At 37.3% G+C, this 14,315-nt stretch overlaps 1 protein-coding gene across 2 annotated transcripts; it reads right to left on the minus strand.

Moving 5' to 3' along the window:
* Positions 1 to 1,030: 1,030 nt before the first annotated feature.
* morf4l1 (mortality factor 4 like 1) lies at positions 1,031 to 8,491 on the minus strand. Of its 2 annotated transcripts, XM_058388570.1 has the most exons (13): positions 8,333 to 8,477; positions 7,353 to 7,410; positions 7,199 to 7,245; positions 6,957 to 7,024; positions 6,637 to 6,723; positions 6,310 to 6,390; positions 6,162 to 6,187; positions 5,936 to 6,024; positions 4,213 to 4,314; positions 4,002 to 4,090; positions 3,431 to 3,603; positions 2,667 to 2,751; positions 1,031 to 1,440 (listed from the first exon to the last, which is right to left on the minus strand). In XM_058388570.1, exons 6-13 carry the CDS (start codon positions 6,366 to 6,368, stop codon positions 1,356 to 1,358), a joined length of 708 nt encoding a protein of 235 aa, XP_058244553.1. In that variant the 5' UTR covers positions 6,369 to 6,390; positions 6,637 to 6,723; positions 6,957 to 7,024; positions 7,199 to 7,245; positions 7,353 to 7,410; positions 8,333 to 8,477; the 3' UTR covers positions 1,031 to 1,355. The 2 variants fall into 2 exon arrangements, with proteins under 2 accessions (XP_058244553.1, XP_058244552.1); XM_058388569.1 differs by lacking the exon at positions 7,353 to 7,410 and having other exon boundaries at positions 1,032 to 1,440; positions 8,333 to 8,491.
* Positions 8,492 to 14,315: the final 5,824 nt, after the last annotated feature.

Here is a 14,315-nt window from a genome sequence, read left to right on the forward strand (position 1 = left end):
CCAGTTTCATCATGGTGCTTGATGGGTTTTGCAAATGCACTTGACAATACTGTTCTTGCAAGAACTATTCCAGAACACCTGACCTTCGTGTCTTAAAATAACAACTGACTGTTTTTGTTGTCATTACATATGGATTACTTAAGTCCATGTGTGTTATTTCATAGTTTTGAAATCTCCAGTATTGTTCTAGAATGTAGAAAATAAATCCCTAAACAAAAAACATTGAATTAAATGGTGTCCAAACTTTTGACTGGTAGTGTATATACATAGTTGCTATGTGTATACTTATAGGTCTTTCAACACTGTAGTTGTTGCTGTGTATATACTTATAGGTGTTTCTACACTGTAGCATATATTGTCCACTTTATTAGACTGCATTCATATATTAGTACATTCATGCAGCAGCACAAAGTGCATCATGACTTTGATCATGGCATGGCTTGCAGGAGAGAGGTCAGAAAAAAGCATCTCGAATTATCTTTACAAAATGTGCAGAAAAGCATCTCAGTATGCACAAACAAACCATGAAGCAGATGGGCTACAACAGCATAAGACCACATTGTGACCCACTCCTCTCAGCCAACAAGACAGGACAGTTTCAGATTCTTCAGATTCTTCCGGTCAGCTCAAACCAGTCTGGTCATTCCCCTCTGACCTCTCTTATTAGCAACTGAAACTCCTGATGTGTATCTACATGACTTTAAGCACTGTGCCACTGCCACATTATTAACAGATTATATATAGTTGGTGTTCCTAATACTGGTAAAAGGGTTGCTAATACTGGTATATAACTGGTGTTCCTAATGTAAAGTGATTGTGTATGTGTGTGCATGTCCATTTTTTTTTTATTTTCAAGGGAAAATTGTAAATGTGCCAAAACACATTAAAATAAAAAATAAATGCTGCATCACTTTCAAAAAGGTTTAAAGTGTGTGTATACATCAGCTTACCTTCTTGGATAAATCATTAGTAGACACAAATATTTTAGCACTCCACACTAATGAAAAATGACACTGAGCCATATTTGAGAAGGACCATTTATTAATAAACATACTATATATATTTAAAAAAAAGACTTCTGCAGTATTTACCTTGATTCTGCTTTTCTCACACAGTATCAGTGTATTCAAACCAAAATATTTCAGCACGTGAGCAGCATTCCAATAAGCCTTAGTATCAGTCCTGAACAATGGGCTGTTAGCAGTCTTGATTCACCTTCCAGTCAACCAAACTGTGCTAGGGCTTTCACTGGATTTTAGGGGTGTCCTTTAGAAAGGGGTTTTTTAAAAAGAAACAAATAAAAATAAAATTCAGTAATGAAATTTCAGCACCACAGGTCGTTGTTGGCTTTGTGCTCACACAGCCTTGCGGTGGTACTCTGGTGGTGCAACCTCGTAGTCACTGGCGTTGAAAAGGGACGATGAATTCTTCACCAAATACCTGCATTAAATAGATGGATCACAATTAAAACTCTACAGCAAATAGTTTATGAACCACAGTGCTGCCGAGTTTTCTATCCAGCTAATACAGTAGTTTGACTTCAAGGCAAATTACAGATTTAAATCAATACACTCGGGTAAATAAGTTATCTTTTCTAACAAATAAACTGCACAAAAATGCAGATGGCAGACTAGCCACAAACACAAACACCCATGTGCTATTGCTAATATGGTGAAGTTTTCCTGTGAGGAAATGTTTATGAAAGTAGCATTTATAGAAGTCTCCACTACTTACAGTTAGAGGTAAAACCAAAGTTTTCAGAAATGAGAAAGTCTTGAAGATAGTCGACTTTGTCGTTCATTGGCAACATGAAAGATGGCAGTATTGTCATCTCAAGATAGAGAGCAACCACGTTGACAGGAATGGCAACAAAGTTTACTCCTTGTTACTAATTTTTATGCCTCACAAACAGGAAGGAATCATCTTCTGGTTACAATGAAAATTCTAGATATATCCTACAAGGTTTCTCCTTCTTAAGATATTGTGTTAATGAGAATCACAGACAGACAGATAGAACACAACTATATGCCACCTGGTGGTAGCTGTTCCACAGCATTAAATAGAAAAAAAATGGATGTTCTTTGACCTGACAAAGTGTGTGTGTCAGTGTTTCCAAAAGTCCAGGACGTATCAAAGACTAATCTTACTTTTCTGGCTAGTCATGACTTAGACTTTAACTGATGAGCGATTTGTAAATATGTTTTTTTTTTCAATTATTTGAACAGATTTTTATGAAACCCAGATGCAGATGTTTCTAAACCATTCGTCTGGCTTGAGCTGGATTTCCATACAAAACATACAAGTTTCATTTTTACACAGATTTATCAGAATCTTGTTTGCTTTGTGCAATCCTCTGGCCACATCCTCACTGTAACTCTGGGGGCCAACACAGATCCAAGAGTTATAAATGAAGCTCCCTAAAGCACCAGAGGGGATCCCTTTCCAACTCAATAGTCTACCCAGTATCTGTGATCCAATTAAAGTAACAAAGCACTCACAGTGATGTATTCTCCAACGGCCCTCTAATTCAATATTCAATTACACTGTCCCTGTGTCCCATTCATCTCTGTACTGCAGGTTAATCTCATTTTTAGTCAAGAAAAAACACTGCAAACACAGCTAAACAGGACATCATAAAAGCTCCAGTAGTATTAATGCATACTTACTTTAAGAAATCTTGTAGGTAGCTGAGCAACAGAGCGAGGCTCTTCTCATCCAGAGGTGTATATGCCAACATGGCCCCAATCCTCACTGTCATACATTTAAGAGGCACAGGGTTGAAAGACACATGAGTCAAGTGCAGACACTATTATACCTACAATCTACCTTAGAATTTAATTGTGGATAAACCTCAAGTGCAGCTAACACTGGAATACAAATAAGATCATGTTTAACACATACCTACACAAAAATCAAAACATTTCTTAAATTTGAAAGAAAACTACCTGAGCTAACAAACTAAACATTTCACTCACACATTGTTACAGATTCAGCAAGTAAAGCATCCAGTTAATATTTATTAACCTGTAAAACATATACAAGTAAAAATCATCATCCCTCTCCCAAGATGCCCTTTCCTCTCCCTTTAAGTTTTGATTTATGGTCATTGCTTAAACTGTGGCTTCCTACATGTTTATGAGGATTGAATCTCAGTGGAGCTAATGCTTTTATGCTTGTTATGGAAGAGCACAGTAAACTTGTTTTATGCTCACACACCTCTCCAGGCTCCCACATATATGAAAAATGATCTAACATTAGCTGAACCTCACATATATCCACAGACGCCTCAGCGGTTGTATTTTTCATGGATAAAGGCTGACCTTATGGGACTCAGTTCTTATAATCATCACAGCAACTATAAATCAAGGATAAGAGTGGAAGTGTTCTACAAAGCATGATCACAATGAAGAATTTGGTTAGCAGTGATTACCAAAAAGCCTCAGCAGGTGTGGTGCCCCGTAAATCTGCGACATTGACGTGTCAGGATGGTTAGCCAGGATCTCTGCGTATTGTGGCCTCTCAAACTTGTAAAGGAGCTGCGTGCCCAACATAACGTTGAAGTACTCGCGGATGCCAGCAACCACTTCGTTCACAGCGTATTCCCTAAATAAAGACATCAGTACAAACTTCATCACAAGCAAAAAAAAAAACCATCTGAATCCGGTATTTGTGATTCAAAAGCTGCTATTTCAATATGATCAATTTATTATAATTGATCAGATTTTAATATTATTAAATATAATTATATTCAATTACATTAATTATAAGGCAATAACTAGCCCTTCCAACCATTTCCAAGACAGGAATCTAAGGAAAATACACTGCCTGTCTCAAACTGTTCAAAATAGTGCATAAAAAAATTCAACTTAGCAGAAACATAAATATCGTGAAGAACTAAAAGAACAAAGGCCAGTCCAGCTTCTTATTATTATGAACGACAAAGATACGGCTTATTACATGCTAACTAACTTTATGCCTTTCTCTTTATTAATTGTGCATACTTGTTATCAGAGGTTCCTCTTGATTTCTTGTAATTTGCATAGTCCTCCAAGATCATGTCTACATTCTTCTTTCCAGGCAAGTGGAATAGCTACAGAAATCAAAAAAAAAATCTCAGTCACAATCATGAAGTGAACGTTTACAACAAAGCTTCATGTTACAGTTATATCTTCTCATGGTCACTAACACGGTAGGGAGGCTTTCAAACATCACCTGCTTTTGTCTAGTGATTAGGTCCCAGTCATCAACCAACCATGGCTTTAACTCCTCAGGAATCTTCACCTTAACTTCCACACGATTGATAAAGGTCTCCTCCTACAACAAAAGAGGTCCATTAAACAGCCAGTTTTACTTAGTGGATTGCCAAAAATTACAGCCAAATTCTGACAAAATCCCAGTTTCATTTCTTATAATTATCTCAAAAGTGGAAAAAGTTTACATGGAAAGTTTGGCCAAATTTTAATTGAATATAAAAGGTATGCATACTCTACAAATCTCTATACTTCCTCAAGCCAGCCAAGATGTTTCTATTGTTTTGTACAGAAATTTCAAGGCTAATTCAAGTAGAAAAATTGATCAGAAATATAAAATTACATATCAGATTTTTATGTAATCAAATACTTAATTCTAATTTAAAACAATTCTAATGTACAACTCAATATTTAAACTTTGTAACTCTAATCTTTAGCCATTCAGATATTGATTTGCTGGTACGCTGGTACTTTTTGCCCAGTGTGAGCTGCTGGACAGATGGTCTCACATTTGTCTCAAGAATATTCTAGTATAAAGTTGTCAACAACTGCAAGTTTCCCAGTGTGTCCTTGGACTGCATTTGCTAGAACACCAACTCAAGGAAAGACTAGTAACTGACCTGAAGGATCTCCATTTGTAAACATTCTTTCTCACTATAGACTGGTGAATATTAAATTGTTTGGAGATAGCCTTATAACCTTTCTTGGATGAAGAAGCAACAAAAACTGTTTATCTGAGGTCAGGGCTAATGTTCTTGGTATGATGTAGACACACACCCGAGTTCTACAGAACACCAAATGCTCTGTTTTTATAGAGGTAGTTACACTTCTCAATTAACTAATCTTGTGTTATTAACACTTGGCTGCTAATTACTCTTTAAATATACCCTTTTTACTTTCCTGATTATTATTTCCCCCTCACCTAGGTTTGGACAGTTGGTTTACCTTTAGGGAAAAATTGTCTACATGCTGAAATCAGTTTAATGTTAATTTAGTGTTTAAATGTTGTCACCCAAGCTTGTTTCTTTATATAAGTTAGTAAGGACCACTCAATTGTTATTTAGGCTCTGATAAATCAAAACATATAATTGAAGGATGGTGTACTTTTAGTTTTTTCTATGCTGTACATGTACATTATATTGCCAAAAGTTTTGGGACACCCTTCCAAATCACTGAATTCAGGTGTTGTCTTGAAAGGAACTCTTAATGCTTCAGCATACCAAGACATTTTGGACAATTTCAGGCTCCCAACTTTGTGGGAACAGTTTGGGGATGACCCCTTCCTGTTCCAACATGACTGCACACCAGTGCACAAAGCAAGGTCCATAAAGACATGGATGAGAGAGTTTGGTGTGTAGGAACTTGACTGTCCTGCACAGAGTCCTGACCTCAACCTGATCTAACACCTTTGGGATGAATTAGAGCAAAAACTGTGAGCCAGGCCTTCTCATCCAACATCAGTGCCTGACCTCACAAATGAGCTTCTAGAGGAATGGTCAAAAACTCCCATAAAAACACACTCCAAAACCTTGTGGAAAGCCTTCACAGAAGAGTTGAAGCTGTTATAGCTGCAAAGGGCGGACCAACTCCATATTCAATTCATGGGCATGTGAAGGCGGGTATCCCAAAACTTTTGACAATATAGTGTATGTGTGACCTAGTAGAAAAAATAGGAATTAACATACACTCTCCACAGTTGGGTCAACACGTGCCCTCTTCTTGCGTGGAGGGTGAGGAAGTTCTCCAGTGCTGGTCCCTTCTCCAGCTCCTGGTGCTAGATGCAAACCAAAAATGTTCAGTGTACTTTGTTATAAATCAGTTAAATAATATACATATAATTCCTTCAGTGTTTAAACACAAAGTGCAAATTTTTCACCGAACTAATATGGTGGAAGAAATATTTTAACTTACTTTTTTGTTTGTTCTTTTTTGTTTTCCTGAAAATAAAAATGGAAAACATATTTTAGTAAACTTTATATGATGGAGTGGCTGGTTATTTGACAAATGCCACTTGGGCTAAGAGACCATAAAAAAAGAAAAAAAGAAAACTCAAACTCACACATCAACATTTTTTTGCTGCACAGCAGCTATCTTCTTGTTCGGTGCAACTCCCCTCATCCTTCCCTCAACATAATGGTCTCTAGAAAATAGACATATTTTGGTTTCAACAGATGAGCAGAATTGTGGCTTTAAAATGTATTTTACGACAAAATAAAAAAATATATTTTTATTGCATAAAACATTTCATTCATACTGTAAACTGAGTGCATGAGAACTCATTTTGCATATTAAAAGTGGAAAAATATCAAATCAGAAGACAGAAACAAAGGTAAGGGTTCAATGTTTTTTTTTCCTCATTGGTTGAGCAGTGACTAAGAGAACTCACTGATTTGCCTTTTGAAGCTCTTTCTGTTTCTGCAGATTGCTGTCCACATATTTGAGTACACGGCTTTCAGGAACCCATTCGTCCCAGCTAACAAGAACAGGACAAATTCGTAAAAACATTTATAGACTGAAGAAATAAAGCAAAAATATCATTACAAGTGACTGCTAGGTCATTCACTCACTTACATAAAGCTCTAGCAAAATTACACTGGAAGCAGAAAATGTACGCACAACAAATCAACAACTTTTCTCTAACTCTGCTGTTTCACTGAAAGAACAGAAATGGAGAAGCATGTAGTAATGTATTTGTGATAGACTTACTTCTTATTCCATCCACTATAATGAATGAAGTATTTGACTTGCTTGTCCTTGATACTGATTTTTACACACTGCAAAATAATGAGACAAATAGTGTCAGAGTTTTAGTACACATTCATTACTTACAAATGAATGTAGTGTAATTACACACAAATTAATACTCTAATATACAATAGTGTTTCATAGATATCTGATTTTTCATCATCACCTTCGACAAATCTTTCACTAAACTGAGAGTTAGGTACCTTAGCTTCGTATAGCAGCGGCCCATGAAAACACAGCACTCGTTCACCTGAAAAACAGAACGATGAAAAAAAAAGGATAAGATTGCTATCGACCGTTCACAAGCATGCAACATGATGGACTTTTATATAAAAACTAACTCTGGTTAAAATCTACCTTCACTTGCTTGTCCATGGAACTAACCAACAGTCTTTAATTTATCTCAAATCTGTTTCTATATGAAGGAAATCACACAGAGAAGAGTACAGTAAAAACTTTATGTTCTGCCTCAGTCATTAAGCCAAAGCTTATGTTTGCCAAAAAATCCAAACAGTGCTACTGTATGGCAGCCCTGCTTCTTGCTGGAAATATATAGCTCATTCAGATTCATTCAGAGAATCTAGATAAACCTGATGGAAGGTGCAATGTTGTGATCAGAGTTAAACAGGTAAGAAAACTTCTCTATCTTCATGTGACAGCTGGCTAAATGGAGGTCTAAATGCGTATATGCAGTAAGGCTAAAACACAAAAAAAGAACGAATATGCAATGAATTGTGACAGGCGAAAATATTTCTCCCTTCATCAGGAAATGCCTCCATCATTAAAATGAACCACGAGTTTATGGCCGTGCAAAATAAAATGCGCATGCGCAGAACCCTTGGAAGGACCTCGGAATTTAGGCTAATTTTTTTTTTTAAGAGCAAAATAAACAAGCAGTGGCAAAGATATAATCGGTAATCAACAACAACGCAACTACCATAGTAACATTTCAATACTATGAAGTTAAACTAGTTAATGGCTACAGATACACTTTATTATTATTGCTAGTTCCTACATTTGCACACACACAGCTAACTAGCCATCGGGTTGCACAGCCTCCACGAGCTAGCTAGCTACATTTATCCTGCATACAAATGGCATTAGTCAAACGCAGTGGCTTTTTGCAATTTCCAGCAATTTTACCACGATTCACAACAATGTTGTGACATAATATACATACTTCTTGTTTCAGGTGTAATCGTATTTTGCTAGCTCTGACATTCCCTCTCCGGCTTTGTGTACACCGGACTCGTTTGTGCGCGCGCCATTGTGCGAGCTGCAGCAGCGAGCTCATCAGCTATTTCCCAGCGGTCATGAAGCATTCCAACGCGTCTTACCTTCTTGAAATTTAGGTTTAGGGTCCTGTTTAGGCGCCATTCACAGCTTAAGCACGAAAAATAGCTGGAAAATCAAATCCAGGCATCGCCAGCTCCGAGTCCGTTCAGATACGGTGAAGGCGCCGCACTACGTCTCCTCTCCTGACGCATTAATTTGGCGCCCGTGTCACGTGACTTGACCTAAAACGCGCTGTTCCCCGTGCAGTGTTTTCCCACCCGTATTCAGTATAACCTCAGTGTGGAAACGCTGTACAATGTACAACAGTGTACAAGCAGTCCGGTTTTCCTATTTGCTTTTTTTTCTGAGCATGAACCTATTTTACTGCTCCAGTAGGCGGGATTTTAGGGAATACTGATGTGAAAAATAACGCAGCCGCTGAAAACCTAGTGGCTGTGATAGAATAAAAGCGCGAGGATGGACAACATCCGCTCACCTTTATAAACATTGCATACAAATACATCAGTTAGTTGTATTTATGTTATATAAAGCATATACAATGTATACACATATGTAGACATATGCTGTACTTAATGTTACATTGAAAATGTGTTATATGTGTTGTATAACATTATTATCATAAAACAATAAGTCCAGTAGGTGGCGGTAATGCGCCCAATTTGGATGCTGCCTAATGTTTTATTTCCATTTGTATTATCTATTCGTACTGTATCTCTAATACTGCAATGCTGTTTTTTTCTTATTCATCTTATTTCTTACACCTTTAAATATAAGCACAAATTTGATTTCTTGAATAATTTGCTAGAATATATATATATATATATATATATATATATATATATATATACCCCATATTGCTGCTGTTATTGTTTAATAAGTGGATGTCGGAACTGAGTCACTTTCTCAGATAACCACTAGATGGCGCCTAACAGTATCAGTATGACAGTCCAGACTGAAGGCCTGAGAGTGAGATACAGTCGACTAGTGGCGAGTGATGGTGATGGCGGTGGAGACGAAAAACGCTAACGCTATCAAGCTAATAAGTAATTTGTGCATGTATAAAACACGGGTGCTATATTAAAATACTCATCTGTAACCTTCTGAATCTCATGGATGCCCCTGTATCTCATGTAGATGGTTGTGATCGTGTTTCAATCAAGAAGCACGCATGTTACACAAATGAGCTACATACACTATATTGCCAAAGGATTTGGGACACCCCTCCAAATCATTTAATTCAGGTGTTGTTTTTCAGGGGCTGGGCTTGGCCCCTTAGTTCCAGTGAAAGGAACTCTTAATGCTTCAGCATACCAAGACATTTTGGATAATTTTATTTTCTCAACTTTGTGGGAACATTTTGGGGATGACCCCTTCCTGTTCCAACATGACTGCACACCAGCGCACAAAGCAAGGTCCATAAAGACATGGATGAGTGAGTTTGGTGTGGAGGAACTTGACTGACCTGCACAGAGTCCTGACCTCAAACCGATAGAACACCTTTGGGATGAATTAGAGCGGAGACTGCGCTCCAGACCAATACTGGGACGTCTGCCTTTACATGCACTTGAATTTAATATGGAGTTGGCTCGCCCTTTACAGCTATAACAGCTTCAACTCTTCAGGGAAGGCTTTCCACAAGGTTTAGGAGTGTGTTTATGGGAATTTTTGACCATTCCTCTAGAAGTGCATTTGTGAGGTCAGGCACTGATGTTGGACGAGAAGGCCTGGCTTGCAGTCTCTGCTCTAATTCATCCCAAAGGTGTTCTATCAAGATTCAAGAAGCTTTATTGTCACTTCAACCACATATAGCTGACGCAGTACATAGTGAAATGAAACAACGTTTCTCCAGGACCTGGTGCTACATACATACAACAACAAAGAGTTCAACACAAAAAACAACCCCACAGAGCTAGGACAGAAGTTTGTCTTAGCCACGTAAAGTGCACAGTGTGCAGCTAGGTGCAAACAGGGCATAGACAAGACAGTGCAAAAGACAATAAATACAAGAAAGACAACACAAAAGAACACAGGACACTTAGTGCCGAAAAAGAAAGAAAAGAATGTGTAATGGAATGTAAGTGAAATAAAATAAGATAAAATGAAATGTTTGGTGTGGAGTTCTATTCTCCACAGCAAACTCACTCATCCATGCCTTTATGGACCTTGCTTTGTGCACTGGTGTGCAGTCATGTTGGAACAGGAAGGGGCCATCTCCAAACTGTTCCCACAAAGTTAGGAGCATGAAATTGTCCTTGCTATGCTGAAGCATTAAGAGTTCCTTTCACTGGAATTAAGGGGCCAAGCCCAACCCCTGAAAAACGACACCTGAATTCAATGATTTGGAGGGGTGTCCCAAAATTTTGGCAATATAGTGTTAAATGTCGAATAAACATCTTTCTGGTGTTAGAAGGATCATGTTGCTATAGAGAGGAACAGCAGACAGGCCTGAGAGTTCAGAGCACTTCAGGAACTGTTTGTACACTGCTGGTATTGACACGCAGCCAGCTCCAGAATGATTGGCAACCCTCTTAAAGATGGAGGAAGTATGTTGAAATGTCATTGTGTTAAAGTAGAAAATCTAACCATTAGATAATGTATATTTTTCCTAATATATTTTTATATACAACACAGCGTGTCAGTTACTACAGCCTCTGCATGTCATACTTTGTTCCATGTCCCTTTGCCAACATGACAGCTCCAAGTCTTCTATAATGAGAACTGATAATAATACAGAACAAGAAACCTGAAACCACTCCCCAATACTGAATCTGTCCATCTTCTGTGACCTCTCCACTTCAGCTTACCTCACAACAGGGCTTAAGTCAGTGGACTGGGATGATCATGCCAGAAGCTTGATTCTGTGGGCGCTGGAGCACTGGATGCATGTTATTGAAGATCCAGCATTAAGCCAGCTGGCAAAGCTAGGCAGATTTAAACCTACTGGTACTCCATGGAAATCATGATGCTGGTGTGTCCTAACAAGGTTCCCAAGGCCTTCCCATAGCCTACTCTAACCATCCATCTGACTGTGCATTCGGGGTAATTTGCAATTGTGAATACTTTCAGGATCTTCACTACAGTTCTGAATGTTTTAAATGTAGTAATTATTGTTCTAACAGCAGATACTGAAGGATGTCTTCCTAATCTCAAAGAACCATTTTCAGTTCTTCTTTGGCTCATCTTTACAAACGGTGCCAATACTTCTGACGCTGGCTGTATATAAGAATCAATCAATGGAGAGTACATACAGTTCGTGGCCTGCTTTCACCCACCGGCCTTGAGGAACTGACACAACCTCCTGGATCCTGCTTGGTTCCCCTGCTGTGTTGATTTCCTGTGGTTTGGATGTTGGCCATTACTTTAATCAGAGGTATTTGTTTCTTCAGTGGTTTGTGCATAATACTTATTGAGGGTAATAAACCCGAAACTAACATATTCCAAATGTAGATCCACAAACAGTGCCAAGTAAAAGATACGAGCAGATATGCAGATATTTATAATAAAGACAGCAATAGTAAATAGTTGCATGTGTTTTATTACAGCTAAACCACTCTCTACATAAACAATTAACATTCATTAGGTAAACAATGTATCCCAAATCAAATAATAAATAATTTGATGTTTTGTACAAACTGATAGTGGCTTGATATACATATTGATTTCTTTCATGAGAAAAATAATAAAAGAATTTAAGGCAGAGAGAGCTCATGCACACCAGTCTTACCAGTACAGCTAAAATGGGCTAAAGTCGCTTCTCTAGTGGTAGGATTCTGTTTGGAAACCTGGAAATGGTTTAAGTGTCAGTCGAGTACGGCACGTTCTGCGCCAATTCTTTAGGAAAAAATAAAAAATAAACGACAGTGCTTCTACCTGAATCTAGATACGGACTACTTCATTTTCATGGCTTCAGTTCAGTGTAATCTAATGCCTCACCAATATTCATTTTCCAGTGCAGACTTTTCTCATTAAGAACAGTTCTCAAGATCAAGTCGTGGTCCCTCAGTGCACAATTTCTTTCTTTTTTTTTTTATACAATGAGGTTTAATTAGCATGTACTACATGTACGAATGTTGGCTTACAGGAAACAGATGGATTTTGATGAAAGCTTACATTTATACAGGTAGTAACAGCTGTGCATATTGAGTCAGTGGCTAAACAAATTACTCGATTAGACTCAATTTCTTAAGGGGTCCTGAGCCAGAGCTAACCCACACTCAGCTGGCTTTCATCGTTTAAGTGTTTAATTGCAATGAAATCGTCAAATCTGACAACACCATAGATTGTGGAGATGGAATTAATGTACAGAACAGACATAAATCAATAAGACAGAACAAGGAACACAAGTACAAATAACAAGATGCTTGTTACAATGCAAAGCATGTGGCAAGGGTTCTTTAAATAATTAATATTGAAATAAATGTATGATGACAGTATAGCATAATTGTCAAACAAATACTAAAAATATATAGATTAAAAATAAATAAGTTTTTTTTTTTTTTTTTTTTTTTTTAAACAAAGAGGAGTGAGGGAAGGGGGCGGCGAAGATGACATGGTTGTGATGTCACCAGGAAATAAAACATTTAAATAAAACTCAAAAATCCCCTTAAAAAAGGATACTTAAGCATTCTGACAATTAAAATCCTTCTTTCTATATGGAGACATGAAGCTGAACACCAGGAAGCAGAACCCTGTCTTTCTACTAGGTTTCTGCATGCCCAAAAAAAAAAAAAAGAGAGATGATCAATAGGACCAGCAATATGACAAGGCACAACACTTTCACAACAATGGTTTGAAAACCAAACTCTGCTCAGCCAATTAAAAAATAAAAAATAAAATGAAAATGTGTGCACCAGACTTTTAAAAAAGATGATTTGGTTGAAAATAGGTCCAAAGATTGAGTTTTTTTTTTTTTTTTTTAAATGTACATGTAGGTCATAGATGGAATTTCCTCTCAAGATGTTACGACTCGGTAAGTAATAAAATATATTAATCGTCAAAATGTTAATCTATCCTTTCAAAAAAGTTGATTATCACAGTCCTGAAAACATGACGTTGTGGAAGAGTAGCACATGACACAGCTTTTGAACACAACTTAATGCAGGAAACAGCAGGTACCAACACAGAATGCAATGGGTGTTAACCATTTCCTGGTACCCGTGTCATTGCTCAAACTCTGCTCATTGCAATACAGCATTTTTCAGTACAATCAACACAGACAACAGTATCTTTAACAACATCCGAGTTCCCCAATTTCAGGCGAATGATGGTTTGAATGATGATCTAATTTCATTGTTTTGTAAAAACTGAAGGTGGACAGACCACTAGACCTCAATTAGTCTTCTGTTATAACAGAAAAGGCTTCATTTAAAAGACAGACTAGGATGGCACATCCTGGACAGCTACATGAAGTTGTCTAAATATACTTCTTAGGTTAACTGATTTCACTTCATAAATGCATCATACTATAGTACCAAACCTTCAATGACATTTCTCCCCGCTTGATAAATTACTCATAGTGAACTACTGAGCTTTAAAATAATTAGCATAATAGTTAACATTTAGTTTCATAAGGTGGGAGATGTGTGCAACATGGTCTCTGCATAAATATCTGGAAAAAAAAAAAAAAAAAAAAAAAACAACAAAAAAAAAAAACTCTTTCTTTCGCATACTTTATTGAGAGCTAGATGGAGGTAAATGCAAAGCTGGAATAAGAGGTGTCTGCCGTTCTGAGCGTGCCTCATGGCTAGATCCTGTAAATGGCATCAGGAAATGCTTTTATACAGCATACAAACTACATAACTTAAAAGCATCATAAATTACCTGCACAACAAAGTGTCATTAAATAACATACTGACCCCTCAAAAAAGATCAAAATGACTGGGACTGAAATAAGTGTTTGAGGTGAAATAAAATAGCAAAAAGAGTATAAAAGATACAGAATAAGTTTAAGTCAAGGGACAGCACATGGAGAAGTGAAAAAACACCTTCAGTATTCACACAAAAAATATGAACTGAAGTCACTCA

The sequence above is a fragment of the Hemibagrus wyckioides genome, linkage group LG04, assembly GCF_019097595.1.
Source record: "Hemibagrus wyckioides isolate EC202008001 linkage group LG04, SWU_Hwy_1.0, whole genome shotgun sequence".
NCBI classification, from domain to species: Eukaryota; Metazoa; Chordata; class Actinopteri; order Siluriformes; family Bagridae; genus Hemibagrus; species Hemibagrus wyckioides.